General features: G+C 37.9%; 1 protein-coding gene and 1 long non-coding RNA gene across 3 annotated transcripts in view; one reads left to right on the top strand and one right to left on the bottom strand.

Moving 5' to 3' along the window:
- Window positions 1-1,241: 1,241 nt before the first annotated feature.
- Window positions 1,242-5,493, bottom strand: pcdh8.1 (protocadherin 8, tandem duplication 1). Its single transcript, XM_088603037.1, has 4 exons — window positions 3,003-5,493; window positions 2,801-2,886; window positions 2,411-2,544; window positions 1,242-2,134 (listed from the first exon to the last, which is right to left on the bottom strand). Exons 1-4 carry the CDS (start codon window positions 5,373-5,375, stop codon window positions 1,797-1,799), a joined length of 2,931 nt encoding a protein of 976 aa, XP_088459163.1. The 5' UTR covers window positions 5,376-5,493; the 3' UTR covers window positions 1,242-1,796.
- LOC148676119 (uncharacterized) overlaps window positions 1,867-15,778 on the top strand; it is a 33,499-nt gene continuing 19,587 nt past the window's right edge. For both annotated transcript variants that reach the window (XR_015925951.1, XR_015925948.1), the window contains exon 1: window positions 1,867-1,994. This is a non-coding gene — a long non-coding RNA (uncharacterized LOC148676119). The remainder of the gene's footprint in view (window positions 1,995-15,778) is intronic.

Raw genomic sequence — 15,778 nt, 5'->3', positions numbered from 1 at the left:
CTGAATTTTCAGTCATTTGGTTGATCTTGGCTTGTTAGTAGTACAAATCACTGTTAGCAGTAGAAGTAAATGTTAGTGCATAAGAAAAGATTTAGAGAGGTAATGAAAGAATGCCTGTTTGGTAGATAGCAGCTAAGTGATCCGAGGATCCAGCCACTTCTTGGAAGCAACCAGGGTTTCACCCTCAAAAATATAGCTAGTTCCATCTTCCCACAAGCCGCTGTGTAAAGAAGTGCATCCTTTTCTCAGTTTTAAATGCAGTTCTGCATAGTTTCTACTTGTGCCCTCTGATTAGAGTTTCACTCTTCATTCTGAAGAGATCCCCTGGGCTGACTTTGTCAGTCCCTTAAAGGTTTTGAACTCTTGTATCGGGTCTCCTTGTGATCTTCTCAGTTCAGGACTAAAGAGGTTCAGTTCCTTCAGCCTCAAAACTATCTTTTAGACAACTGCAAACAGAGGCGAAAAGATTTAGAGGTGCTGTTATAAAATTCCCCATTCTTCACTTGTTTTACTTTGAAATTGAGAAAAATATTTGCAATAATTAATTTTTATTATTTAATATTAATAAAAAATTAAATTAAGAATAAAGGTGTACTTTTTGGTTACTTGAGTAACTACAAGAGTAAAGTTTTAGCAATTGTTTGAGACTATGAATTCATTCTGCATTGACTTTAAAGAACATTATAATATAGTGAGATTTTAACAGATCAAAGTAAACAAACAGATGTTTGTGTCTGCCCGTTTATCTCCTATAAAATGTTGTTGTTCCTGTAATTTTCACTTCTTTTTCGTATATTAGGTATTTCGTCGGTCGACCAAATACTTCCCTGGGTTATTAATAATATGCTTTGTTAGCTGTGTAAAGGATAACCCAGCCGTTTTCTTTGAAAAAGAAATGGATGTTGAAAGTACTGATTAAACCCCATGGGAGAACCAGAAAGAAAAATAACTTTTCATAAAACTATAGTAGTCTCACACTGAGGGAATTATAGTTTGAAACGTGATTGTAGTTCTTCTTTTTATCTTCCCATACATAACTCCTATCCTGAAAATTAATCGCAGTCTGTACATAAAGATTAAAGAGTGTGTGTGAAGTGAGGGTGCTTTGGTTATTTTAGTATTCTTGATTTTTTATGATGCACACAATCTAAAAGATACCGATACATTATTAGCATTTTGCGGTTTTATAAACACTCTTAAAGCAGAGTAACATTCAAATGGAAAGACAAGAAAACCAAATAGAAATTATAGATAAGTTTTTATTTACAACAGTTATACAGTGCAAATATTTACATACTGTTTTGCATAGCGTAATTCGCCGGTGAAACAAACATTTTCAACGTCAAACGTTATAAATACCGGTTAGGACTCTATATTGTACACTTATATACAGTCTCAAGACAGAGGAAACACATAGTTCAGGGACAGCCTCCAAGAGTAGATTACTTTTACCTGCGTACTTGCATGATTCAGAGACGTACTTGAGATTGTGAGGTACACGCAAACACTTTTCTAACAGTGAAAGACCGACTCAGTATATATAATAAAAAGCGGACCTTTTCAGTCGGATTCCCCATAACATCCAGTCATTTTAACACTGTGCCTCCTCCTCCTTCAAAAACTTTTTGAAGGGAGAAACAAAGAAAAAACAAACGTTAAACACTTCTGATTTAGGGTGCAATATGTGTTTTCGTTTCCTATTACTTTGTCCTTAGTTCAGAAAAGTGTTTGGCTTCCGTTTTTCACTTTCAGCTCAGGTTGTTGGGGTTTTCTTCTGCAGCCAAAACGTCACTTACTTAAAATGAAGTCGCAACCTCAGACAAAGGTGTCGGTGCGGAAAGGCAATCGTTCACTTTCTCGATGTCGGCTGTGCGGGTGACTGCTCCATGGTGACAGAACTGAGCGGGAAGCGTTCCTGTCCTGGGGATAGCCTGCAACAAGCCTTTCGTTTTGGGGATGTTTGTACGATAGCACGAGTCTCTCCAGGAACTGGGGTAAGGCTGCTGATTGTATGCGGGTGCCTGAGAAAATGAAATTGTGTACCCATTCCTACAAGATAGGTTTGCGTGAGTCGGGATCACACAGTATCTCTCTCCAGAATCCGCACTTCTGCTGAGCGGAGGTTGAGTTGTACCTGAAACAGAACACAATGTATATTATTTTTGATGTTTTTGATGTTGTTGATATGAGCAACCTCCACAGTGGTTGTTATACAACAGTTCAAAGAATCATGTACATTGTTTAAATATTTTAACAGATGCACGTTTATTAACTGTATCACTAAATGATTTTCAGTGTCGATGAACTGGAACAAATGTACGTGCTCTCAAATTTGTGTTAGAAAGTCTGACTAAACTAGAAAATGTTGTGTCTCGGATTTTTGCGTTAAAACGGGGATTTTGAACCTTACCATTGGGCCGCGGATTAAAGGTGGTGGGGAATTTCTTCGATCCTTCTCCGCTGATGTCTGAATCACTGTCATTGAAGTCGCTGTCACCTTTACCGCTGTCCTTTACGCTCAGCTGATCTGTGTTCCCAATACCACTTCAAATACAAATAAATGAATAATTAGTGTCTGTCTCCATTGTGGAGATAAATAGGCCTACTTTTGATTCCCGCTAGTTACATTACTACTCTGGCAGACAACTGTTAAACTGTTGCCACAACAGATTTTCAAATATTTTTTGTAATAAGAAAAAAGTGCATTTTATGGGTTCGTTCTTTGTTTCTTTTTTGGTTACTTTTTATTGGAGTCACTTTTAATGGCTTTTTGGCACATCTGTGCAGTTATGAAACTTACCTCAGTTGTAAACTGAACTTTTCATCATGCCATAGGGTGGCGGGCTCGAAATGTTTTGGACTGAAGGTACGGTTGGGTAGGAAAACCTGAAAGATAAATACACAGGTCAGAATTTATTTTTATTGTTATTATTATTATTATTATTATTATTATTATTGTTGTTGTTGTTGTTGTTGTTGTTGTTGTTGTTGACAATACTTACCCTAGTTTCCGAATCCTCGCTTCCCTCCTCGTACAGGCAGCTTGAGACATCTCCGTCCCGTGAGGATGCAACTTGATCGCTGGCGATAACTCGTGATCCAATGAATATAGATGAGCCATGTGGACTATGCATTGAGAGTGGGTTTCTTTCAAATATTCTGTGGCTAGAGTCCTTTTTGGCTGCATAATTTCTTCCTCTACTGTTAATTTTGCAAGAAACGGCGACACTTATAATAGCGATCAGCAATACAGCACAACCGCCGCCTAGCATGATTATAACGATGAGTGAGACGTCCATCTCAGAATGTGTGTCAACACTTGAGGGCAGCATAAGCACTACTTGATCATTTGAAAGGGGCATTTCTGTAACAAGGAAGCGTACTGTAGCAGTGGATGACAAAGAGGGTCGTCCGTTGTCGTTTACTGCAATCTTTACTTTGAGCATGTCTCCACAAACAAATGTTAGAGCGTTTTTTAAATAAATTTCACCTGTTTGCTTATTGATAGAAAACAGCATTTTCGGATCTTCTAAAATTCTGTAAGACACCTCACCGTTAACACCTTCATCTGAATCTCTTGCCTTGATTTGGACAGCAAGGTAGCTAGACGGAGCATTGTACGGTATTGGCACATCTGCAGAGCCGTTTTGCAAAATGGGATGAACAATAAGAGGTGCATTGTCATTTTGGTCCTCTATTTTAACTCTGATTAACGCCGTATTTGTTAGTTGTGGAAACCCACCATCGCTAGCTTGAATTGTCACTTCAATTTGCTTAATTAATTCGTAGTTATAAGACCTTACAGCATACAAGGCGCCCGATACCGGGTCAAGAGAAACAAACGTAGATAAGGGAGATCCCAGCAATACATCTCCATCAATGAGTTTGTAAGTGACTTGGCCATTGTGTCCCAAATCAAGATCGCGGGCCACTACAGTTGTTATGTATGAACCCGGGGCGTTGTTCTCCTTCACCGAAACTTCATATACAGGTTTGCCGAAAAGGGGAGCGTTGTCATTTTCATCACCTACTCTTATAGTGTACTGCTTAATGGTTTTGAACGGAGGAGACCCCAGATCTTCGGCTATCACGGTCAGGTTGTATTCTGCTGTCTTCTCTCGATCTAAAGCCGCGGTCGTCACGATCATGAAGGTGTCGCCGTAGGCCTGCTGCAGTCGGAAGTGCCAGTGACCTTGCAAGCTGCACTGCACGTACCCGTTAGCACCGGAATCCCTGTCGGAGGTGCTGACCAGCGCAACAAAACTGTCCTCAGCAGCGGCTTCCGTTATGTACGCGATCCCGTCGTTCATGGAAGTCATCGGTTTGATACGTATCTCAGGTGCATTGTCGTTTACATCTACAACTTCCACAATAACCTTGCAGGTAGAAGGGACAGAATTAAGCCCTAGATCGTAAGCCTGGATATTAAGCTCATACGTTGTCTTCTTCTCGTAATCAACTTGTTCTCTTAGTGTGATGTGTCCAGAAGCGGGGTCTATTTGAAAAACCTGTTTGATCTCATAAGATAATTCGTCTACGAACCCATAGACAACTTCCCCGTTTTTACCTTCGTCTGGATCAAAGGCGTTCAGCTTTAACAGAAGGTAACCCACGGGCGCATCCTCATACAGTTCTACTTTGAGTTTACTGTGCTCGAAGACAGGACTGTTGTCATTGAAATCAAGCACTTTGATCTGAACAGTCACTAACCCTGAAGCTGGCGGATTCCCTCCATCCACAGCCGACACCTTGAGGGTGTAGGAGTCTTCTGTTTCCCTGTCCAGCTCTTTCAGCAGCACAAGCTCCGCAAATTTAACTCCGTCCTCCCTGCTATGCACCTCAATGCCAAAGTGACTGTTGAATGTGATATGATAGCTCTGAATGTAATTCGGACCCACATCCTGGTCGACCGCTATGTCCAGTGGAAATCTCGTTCCCACTGCGGCGCTCTCCGAAATGTCAATGTACGTTTCGTTGTGCGGGAATTGCGGCGAGTTGTCATTGATGTCTTTCACCTCAATCTCCACGTGAATGAGCTGAAACTTTTCCTTGGAAAAAGAGATGATGTCGAAGGTGATGAGACACCGTGGGGACTGACCGCAGAGCTTCTCCCTGTCGATCCTCTCTCCAGTGGTTAAGAGCCCGTCAATCTCTCTCATTCGAATGAACGAGGAGCCGGCTTTCTGCATGAAGCGAAAGCTCGTCTGGGGGTCCTCCGCTGGATCGATCTTCAAATCCCGAGACAGGTTTCCAATCTCTGTCCCTGGAGCGTCTTCTTCATAGGTAAAATATTTCACGGTTTTGCTTTGCGCAATACAAAGCAAAGCAAGGAGGACAATGGAGGACCCTCCTAGGTGTAACTTTCTGTGACTCATCTCTGTTACAGGAAAAAAAAAGACCGCGATTTAATAATGTTTAAATCCCCTCGTCACTGGACAATGACTCTAATCTCAAGCTGTCACTGCCATGCGAGCCCTTCACCGCTGTCTTCGGTTGTGCTGCAGCTGGCCCAGTGGATGGGATATATGACCAGCCCTATGCAAATGAGCTGGGACACTGACCAATGACCTGCGCTTGGTGACACAAATGGAGCTGATCCCGTCTGAAATTTCTGGGTTACAAATGGTTTGCCCTTTGGTTCTGTCACCCAACTTTTGTTTTATACAAAAGGCTTCAAAATGCAGAACATTTGGAGATGTTTTGTTTATTGGTACCCTCGCTTAGACCCCCGACACAACTAAAATGTAAAGATTTACATGACGAAGTTCGTCATGCTTGAGGAATGGCGTCAAAACTAGATGTATTATTCAACGAATGCTGTCAGTGCTGTTCTGCAAAGTACATATTTAACTCTGTCGCTTTCCGATTAATTAAACTGAAATAAGCAATGATTTAAGCAAATATGCTCAGCGACTTAAATACCTTAAGTACAAGCAACAAAACAACACATTGATTGGTTGTTAGTTAAATAATGACCCTTTTGGCTGCTCTTTAAATCTGATTTAAAGATTAAGGAGCCTGGATCCTGTTTGTTGGTAACAGTGTCATTGCACGAGTAATACAAACGTTTAGCCATGGGATGGAAATCACGAGTTAGGCGTTAGGAAAAGTGTCGCACGTAAAAGCTTCAGAGGAAGTGCTTAAAGTTTTATGGAACTACTGGTGCGTCTGTCAGCATCATGATCATTTTATAGTTATTACGATTATCATTATCGTTGGTGGTGGGCATGGTGGTGTTGTTGACCTATTTGCCTGGTAGCAGTAAAAGTGTACCTGTAACATACTGTCTTTGAGATAGTTTACCCTCGCTAGGCGAACATTGGAATATCTGAGCGTTACTCATTTTTAAGAAATGAATATTAGAATAGAAGAAATCCTGGTTTTGAGAGGGTAATTCAAATTCAGAGGATACATTTTAAATAAGCTTTTTTAAAATGCGATTTGCGAGAGGCGTTTCTGCTTTATTGGTGGAGCAGCAGGCGTTTATAGATTCCAGAACGTCGGCATTGTGCCTAGACTGGAGGAGGATGCGGATACAGACCTGCCATCTGCCAAAAACCCGTGTTAGAGCAAATCGCATTGATTTAAACCCTTAACGTGTTGAACTGTTAGTATAAATACCTAGCTTATATGCTTAGTTGTCATGAAAGTGATAGGGTATTCTAGGATGTGCTACAATGCAACGGGAAAACAAGTATTCTTGTTCATTAGTGCACCATCGCGTTTATGTCCAAGTTTGACTCGGGGCTTCACAGTAGTTTGTGCGAACAAATAATCTCAGTCAACAAAAAAAAGTGATCTGTTTCATACCATATATTTCCATATCTTTAATTTGTCTCTTTTCATACGTCTAAAAATGTTTTTGGCCTATGCTGTTACATCAGAATGCAATCACACAATTCTTTTGGAGGGAATCTGCGTCAGTGTGCGAGTTGCAGAGAAATTCAAACGTTAAACGTTGTTTTTTTACTCTTCAGCGCTAAATAACCATTTACTTGAACCTTTACAAATATTGACAATATTTAAAAATAAATTCTGTGTTACGCCAACTTGTCCTCTTTGTAAAACAAACTTAATATTCTCGCTTCTTCAAAGCGTTGATTTACAAAGATTATAATGATTCCATTTTACGCCTTAAATATAGACTACTTTAAATGTGGATTTTCAGTGATACGTGGAACTCATCTGGTACTGAAGAAGGGTAATTGAGACGGGGGTGTTACCTTTTTAGAAAGTACGTGCTAACTTCCAATTTATAACAGTAGAAGAAGTGCGCATACTTTGTTCTAACTAGGCGATCTGAACAGACAAGCTGGTAAAGGTGTCTGACACACCATCTGAAAAAACACCAATCCACATAAAGAGGTTGTAACACTCTTGCAGAAATGAAAACATATGTCCTCTTTTCCTTCTTACAAATAATCTATAATAAGAAAAAAGACTAGAAAAGAACAATAACATACTGTACTTCACTTATACAAATAATAGAAAGATGGCTAGAGTTTTAATACAGTTGTTCCATTAAAAATTTAGCAGAGATTTCAATTTTAATGGTATATGTTGCAATCTCCTTCAAGATAACGAAGTATGCAGTATGAATATGTTTGTATAGATTATGCAGCAGTGCCATGTTTTCCTTTTGTTCTCTGTTTTATAGAACCTGTGCTCTGACCCCAAGCTTCTCTCCCTGTCTGTGTGCCTCATGGAGAGCAAGCTGGGGTATGCGAAAAGACAAATTCCTAGTGCAAGAAATTGTATATGGCCAATAAAGTGATCTTATCTTAAGTTTGAAAATACTTTGAAGGTTTTTCCTAGATCCAATCACACATGTTATGTGAAGAAAGGGCAAACCAACCACTGGACTGTCTTCCCCAGGTTGTTTTACTACAAATGGTATACATTTTACTACAATTTTGTAACTCAAATTCCAGAAACAACTAGATAGGCAGAATTAGATAGGACTGGATTCTGGTTCTACATCACCATTAGACTAAAATTCCAAAAACAAGAAAAGTACACTTTGTCAATATTCAGTACTTGGTGCACTGATCTGGAAAAAAAACAGCTGCTTTTCACTGAGGCATTTTATGGTAATCTTCTGGGGAAGGTTTTTAATGACTGATTGAGACATTTTCATTTTCAATGGGTACAGATCATATGAGCTGTAACCTATATTTAAAACTATTCAGTTTGGTTACATTAAGTTTTAAGCACCCCCAAATATCTTATATTTTAAAATATATTAGTATCATTCATATTTTATTATATTCTAAAATATATTATAGATATTTTAGAAGTTTGATGGGGGGCAGTTAATCAAGGATCAAGGCTAATAATATACAGAGTTTAATTTCCAAAGTTCAGAGTTTTTATGAGCACATTGCTAAAACTTTAAATCCCCAAGAGGTTTCATTATTGAGAAATTGATTTTATATTGTTTGAAGAAACCTTCTGTTACATGAGTCGCTCCAGTGCATGGACTCCAACCTGTTACCTATTCTAGCATATGTTACTAAGGTACTAACATAAGGCTGAAAGGTTCTAAGTCCACTGATCTATAGCTGCTTCATGCTGTCTCTCACATAGTACAATACAAAGAATTGCATCAGTGAAATTAGAGGAGAATAGGGATTTTGTTATCTGGCTGTTCTGTGTAATTTTTAAAAAATGAGAGAAAATTACTCTGTTAACAGAACAGTGCAAAGACAAGTTGAAGATAAAAATATGATGACGATGATGATGATAATTATTATTATTAATAATAATAATAAAATGATTCTATATGTATCTTTAATTTTTTCAAATCTTTTAAGTGCATATGATACACAGTACTCAATATCCATTTAAAAGTTAGCATTGTAGCTGTCAGGAAGGATTTTCTGGAGTTAAAAGGCCTAAAAATCTAACCTAGTAGCCTAATGATTAAGAGTATTTGATAGATTTACTATGAAGATTAAAGCAGCTTGGCTGGGTCTCCTGGGTGCTGAGACAACACTTAAGCCACTTTGATAGAAACACACCGAAACCATGTTTTAGTCCTGAATATGTTAACAGCACAATCACAAGTAAATTTTGAACCCTTGCGCAAAAATCTGGTGAACATTAGTGACATTTACATTTACAGAGTGTATATATTGCAGTTTTGTAACTGTACTTTGTTCAGCTGGTTTTCCATGCTGACAGTTACCTTAATCCTGGATTGTACTCTTAATGTGTGGCGGTTTGTCGGATAATTTCAAACAATCAGACCAAATGAATTGTTTGTTGCTAAGAAGCTCATGGGGATAGAGCTTATCTTCTTTTGTAAGAGGAAACTTAAGCTCCTTAAAGCAACAATATATAAAACCATTTTGATTTATTGCCAAAAAAATTCATGTGGTTTCATACATGTACAGTGGATAGCAAACTTATAAGGTCACCTGGATAAAATATCCAGTAGATATAAACAATTCTGTCATTAATTTGACATTTTATCATTAAATTCCCCACCTTTTCTCCAATCATAGCTGCACTTTCTCTAGGCATTCTGCCACAAGGATTTAGTTATTTATTTGTCTATTTTTAGTTAAGGATTCCTGGTCACCAGTCTAGAAAATATACTGTTTGCAATCTTCTTTTCACTCTCTATTCAATGTGGTTCTTTAACATTTTAACAGGGTTCAGGTCAGGTGATGAGGGAAACCACAATGTTAGCTGCAATAGCTGTGTTCCTTTTCCAGCCATAAATAATGGACATTTTTCTGACAGAATCTTGAGGGTCTGTATTATCATGTTCAATAACAGGCCCTTTATCCAAAGCTGCCTCCCTGTGTGAATTATGTGACATGTCTGCACAACAGCAAAACACTCCAAAGCTTCACCCAACAACAAACAGGAGCCTTATTCTTGACTCATTAGTCTGACATCCTTCCTACTGTTTCTCTCCTCATAGTCATCTACACTGTTTTTTTGGCCAATGTTTTCTACTGTGGTGCCTGTTCAAGCCTTGTCTCATCAAAGGATTTGGCCTATGATACAGTGAGGTCTGAAATCAATTGTGACCTCAGTATTGGTTAGAAAATCATTCACTTCTGCCTTCTTTGAAAAACAGAAGCGTTTTTTCCCCTTTCTACTATGTCTGCGTCTATGCAGTTATCAACATTTTTTTCTGTGTTTCCTGCTTGTGCACCATCACTTTGCAACAGTGACTTTTCTTTCAAATACCTTCAAAAGTGTCACTTCATGTGAAGAATAATCAAGGACATACAGCCATGGAATTCAATTGCCTTCCTACACGCAATGGTAATTCAAATATTCATCACTGTCCGTTCATTTCCTAACCACTTCTTCCATTCAGGGTCAACTCGGCAAGCAAAAGCCACAAGGCAGGGTACACCATGGATGGGACACCAGTCCATCACAGGGCACACAAGACACAGACACACACTCACACCACGGTTCGGTTTCCCTCTACTTAATTAATCTACCACTATGTCTGTGGATGGAACTAGAGCACTCAAAGGAAACCCACATGAATATGGGGAGAACATACTAACTCCACACTGATAGCACCCTAAGTCTGAAATAGAACCCAGGGTCCCAGCAATGCTAGAAAACTGCACCATGTGCCACCCAATATTCATTACCATTAACTCTGTTCTTTGGAGATGGAGTTTAACTTGTATTTAAGCTAACTGCTTACAGTAGTTTTTCATTCTCAGCAGTGCACATCATAGTTCTGCATGTACACTGTACACATGCATATTTGTGTTCTGACAGTTCCACTCAAACAACATTATCTAGATCACTGTCTAAAGTAGAGAATTGTTCAAACTGCTTAGATGGAAATAAATCCTGCAAACACACCCAAATGATAAAGTTAATATATATTCACCCTGTACATTAGTTAAGTACACTTCTTAAATAGCTTAAGCATAAGTAATTATATAATGTCTCATACAAATTGTTTTAAATTAATGAAAACCTTGAAGTATGCCTTTGAAGGATTCCAGGAAAGTCCTTATGTTCTGGCTATACGCCTAACGAAGCTTAAAGTGAAGCTGGTGTTCAGCTTTAACAGGACTGGAAACAATAGTTACAGGCACAAAACCATCACGTAGGCACAGTCCAAAGTAACAAAAACTCCAGTGATAGCCAACATCTATCTAGAATCAATAACATTTCCTGTTCTATATTAAATATGACATAACAATTGCTACATTAACTTTTATATAAACTGTATATAATAAAATATATCATTTTTCCCAGATCTATCAGTATCATCAGAACACCCTTAAAAGCTGTACAGTTCACATTGTCCTGGTTCTACTGATAAAGTACATGTTTATTCTTAATTGGTTCATTTTAAATAAACAAGCATCCTTAAATGCAAAGGACAGGTTACACGTGAATATGGTCAAATAGAATATTAACTTTAATTTGAATGCAAAAACCTATTTTACAGTCCATATTAGACGTCATGAGTCATCTTTGTGTACTGAAATAAGGTTTTTTTAAATTTGAATTAATAGTTCCTAACCATCCCTAAGAAGGTTATCAAGAAAGATCAAGACTTTGATAAGGCTTTGTGTGGAGACTGTAAGAGTATTAAAATCAGACTAAAAGAACTGTCCATCTGGCTTGGTGTTAAGTGAGATTTTTTAATTAACAGTAAGCACAGTAGGGGACATTAGCAAGTTAAATTCAGTAACGCACAGTGCACAGGGATGGATGGATAGATGTTTAATAGAAAAAATGTATATTGAGCATTAAAAGAGGCTTGTCACTTGCAATACATTCACAAACTCATTTTGAGGAAAATGACAAAATCACTTTTCTACCAGTTCTCGGGTATTTTATCGAACACACGAAACAGAGGCAAATTCATTTTGCTGATTAATATTTATCAGACATGGAAACTGGAGTGGGGTCTACTGTGAAAGTTCCAGGCAAGTGGTGTACATGTCCACCGTTTGAACTGATGCCAGCTGTTCATCTGTAACACTTGCTTTGCACAAGGGGACTATCGCTCCATTGTGGAATTCGGTCCCCTTCCTCTCACAGAGGCTGGACAAGCCCATGCCTGTTCATTGGTCTCCACACCCTGGATACCACACATTGTCCCAGCTTATCCCCCACATCCTGAATGTGGTTCACCTCTGGCGAGGAGGACATCCACCTCGTTACTGCCGCATTCTCATCTCACACGAACGCTGCTGTTATACAGCCAGTATGAGGCCATGCATTGTCATGCAGGAATATTGTCACCTCAGCAGGAGCTTGCTGGAAGAGCAGCATCATGGGGTCAGGAATGGCTTGATCAATGTAGCACCATGCAGTCAGCCTGCCATCAATTACCGCAAGTGAAGTTGCCTAGAGACTTGACAGACTATCACACCTGGACATCTCTACTGATTGGTCTGTTGTACACAACAATTAGCATATTGTCTTGCGTGTCTGCAGCACACTCACTGCTGTCCATCAGGGTGGCCAAACTAAACCTTGATTCATTGATAAACAGGAACTAGCTTCACAGCTGGAGTCTCCACCTGAGGTAACTTAGTCCAGTGTCCAACATCCCAGTTATATAAAAGCATTGTTTTCCTGATAAACAGAGCATATTGGGTTTGTGTTTTTCTCTCTTGACTTTCACCCGACTTGAATTTCTACAGGTTAAGTCACTTCATCACCCCTGACCAATCTATTCTCTCAGTAATCTAACAAATGTAGTGTTTATGCAACTTTCAGTGTCACTGTTGTATCACAGTCTGTCATGAAGTTTGATCAATTCATCAAAATGACACCCAAAACATTTACTCAAAATCCAAAATAACAAGCTCTTTATTTTTCAAAAGCACATTCTTGCATAAGTTACCTTTGAGGCCCAGTATATATAAATAATAATAGAATAGAATAGAATAATAGAAATAATAGAAAACCAATTTAACCCTCAAACCTATCTGATAATTAAATGGCTTCCACATATCATGGTGAGAGGATTTCCTTCAATAACTTAAACTAATTTTCCATTCATGGATACATTTCACTCCAGAGGTGATACAAGGCCAGTTTCAATATGTCGAGGTGCCATTTAATTTAAACCATTTGGCATGTCTGAAAGCAAGATAAAGCTTAGCACTCCACCACAGTGTTGACTGACTTAACAAATGGAGTGGTGTTTAACAGATGCAGAGGTGGCAGAAGGACAGACAAGGCTATTATACTTCTGGCTTTAGCACCTACTGTGATTAGAGAGCTCTTCCTAGGCTGTGCAAACAAGATTAATTCAGTTTAAGAATGTGATGTTATTTCCACTGCAGTTTGTGATATGCTCAAATTTAACAGTGATTGCATCCTAAAGAGTGACAATTGAATGATTATGATTGTGCTCACAAATACACTATGTTATTCATTTACTGAGTAGTGAGCATGGGCAGTAAAAAACACAAAGTCCTTTAAATTATGCATCTGAGTGATTTCAGCAATAGAGTAACCAAAGGAAGCCTCATCTTTACAAGGGCAATTATAACAAAGCTCATTGTACATGAATTCTGAGCAGGCTTGTGGTACAACTGGTGAAAAGTGTTTCCTTTGATACCTTTCTTGTGGAATTTCTTGCCATAGAGAAAAGGATCCAGATCTTTAGAAAAAGTGAGAATATATTTTTAAACTGAAATGAGGTCTCTGTTTTCTTGATGCTGGGGCATTACAATGAGATTATTTTCGAAGTTGGGTATGCAAAATGTCTAATTCTCTCAAGGAATAAAGTGTTGAGGAAATGTCTTTAATTATTTCTTACTCATCTATTCGATTCATATATTGGGAGTATTTTAATATCTAATAGAAAAGGCCCTTTTGCCAGATTTTGCTCCTAAACATTAGTCAGGAATTAGGTCTTCTATATAAGGCAATTAGAATTCAAAATAGACTGATATAAGAAATAGACCATGTTCTTAAACACCAAGCAGCATTATATCTGTACAAACAAATCAATTAATATTGCTGGATGCACTTGAGGGGAAAATTCGCCCTGGAGTGAATGTATGTTTGTGTCTGTGTGTGCCCTGCTATGGACCTGCGTCCTTTCCAGGGTGTATCCTGCCTGGTGCCCATTGCTTGACAGGGTAGGCTCTAGCTGCACCATAACCCTGTATAGAATGAATGCATGAATGTGCTTGGTAAACTATATGGTCATTAGTTCTCAATTGATTTGCTTGATAAAAGAACAATCGAGTATGAATTCAGATGAGAGTTAGAAAAGGTTATCTTTGAGGTGCCTGAGAGTGCTGAAAGTAAGAAGGAATTGATGTAGGAAGATGCAGCAACACAGTGAGCATAAGATTTGTATTGGAACATCACCATATCGAAAGAAACTGAGCCATCACACAATGCCCACTGCATCTTTCCTATTGTGCTTTTTCAGAGAAGATCTTTCCCATAATTAATCAGAGGTTTTCACTGATATAGCACAGGAGCATTTGCCTCAACAATAAAATTAAATTTCTCCTTTTTGCTATGAGGTCCTGAAAAAGCTGTGTAGTGTGCAGGGTATCTTAGGGAGACCATGGAGCTACTTGTGTTTGAACAGTTCTTGGATTTTTTTTTTGATGTAGAAAAACATGTTTTGTGGACCTGTGCAGATTTATTAACCTTTCAGAGGACAAGTTCTCTTTGTACCAGGTAGTGGTTTTTTAAACTCTTGCAGAACCCAAGTTTTAAATGCCATTTACGCCACATTTCTATCACCTCTCAGGGTGCCTTTTTGAATTTTTAAAAGCATAAAGTTAAGTGACAATGAAGCCAAGTACTTAAATGTTTACAATGAATATCTAAAAAGGAAATGTTTATAATGAAAAGTACATATTGAATATTTAAACAATAACATTTTTTATTTTCATGTGAACAAGAATTCAACATATCTCATTGTTAAACAAAGAATTGTAATTACGAAAAGAGGAAAAAATAGCTGTGAAGTCTTTCAAGTATCAGCTGGTTTTGTTATATAATGTAATAAACTGTAGATTCTTTTGACTAATGGGACATGTCTGAATTCAAGCCATTTCCATTAAATCATCCTAAGTCTTAAGACAGTGTGAAGTAGTTATTTCAAACCTTCATAAACAACACAAACATTACATTATCCGTCTTAATAATATCGATATTCATTTCAGATGTCTTCTTTTGAGAAAAGCTATCAGAATATAAGATGAAAATTAATAAACAAATTTAACAAATACGGATTTAGTTGGGCACTGACAAGACAAAATACTTTAAAGACTATTCTCAAACAGTTCAACGATTAGATCGGTTTCTGAATGTATATGTGTTGGTGAGAATTTTAGAAAAGAGGCACAAACAGATCATCTAACACAAAATGGCATAATTACGATCTATCCTTTATGTATTTTTTCTATAAATAATCCAATGTGTATTTGTTTTCCTTTTAAACATCAGGGCTGTTTAAATATGTTAATGATTTAGGACTTTAATGTTGAAAGAGTTTATATTGTCATAAATCTAGTAAAATCTTGTTTAGTTGTGCGGCCATAAATCAGGAGAGCACGCCACCTGCAGGAAGTACGTGGTATTTGTCGGTTTTGCAGCTACTCGTGATAATTTTTAAAAGGGCCTTCATCAATGTTAGAAATTAATTATTTAGTTAGGAAAATCAATTAATTTCACTGTACTTAATTGTTTTATTACAAATAGCAGACTTTACTCATTTCTTGGTAATCCTTGTTGTATCTTGCCTGTGTAATAATGTTTCTAAACAAATAAACAATTTCCTACACAATAAAAA

The sequence above is a fragment of the Lepisosteus platostomus genome, chromosome 2 (genome assembly GCF_059453375.1).
Source record: "Lepisosteus platostomus isolate fLepPlt1 chromosome 2, fLepPlt1.hap1, whole genome shotgun sequence".
In the NCBI taxonomy this organism is placed as follows: domain Eukaryota; kingdom Metazoa; phylum Chordata; class Actinopteri; order Semionotiformes; family Lepisosteidae; genus Lepisosteus; species Lepisosteus platostomus.
The sequence above is the reverse complement of the archived record's forward strand: the minus strand, read 5'-3'. Positions and strand labels throughout refer to the sequence as shown.

What these genes read in the sequence shown, in the direction of transcription:
- pcdh8.1 (XM_088603037.1), bottom strand. Translation starts at nt 5,375, where the DNA reads ATGAGTCACAGAAAGTTACACCTAGGAGGGTCCTCCATTGTCCTCCTT. An exon ending in GCGAGGATTCGGAAACTAGG is followed by an intron (nt 2,887 to 3,002) that starts GTAAGTATTGTC and finishes TTTATCTTTCAG; the next exon opens with GTTTTCCTACCCAACCGTAC. An exon ending in AAGTTCAGTTTACAACTGAG is followed by an intron (nt 2,545 to 2,800) that starts GTAAGTTTCATA and finishes TTGTATTTGAAG; the next exon opens with TGGTATTGGGAACACAGATC.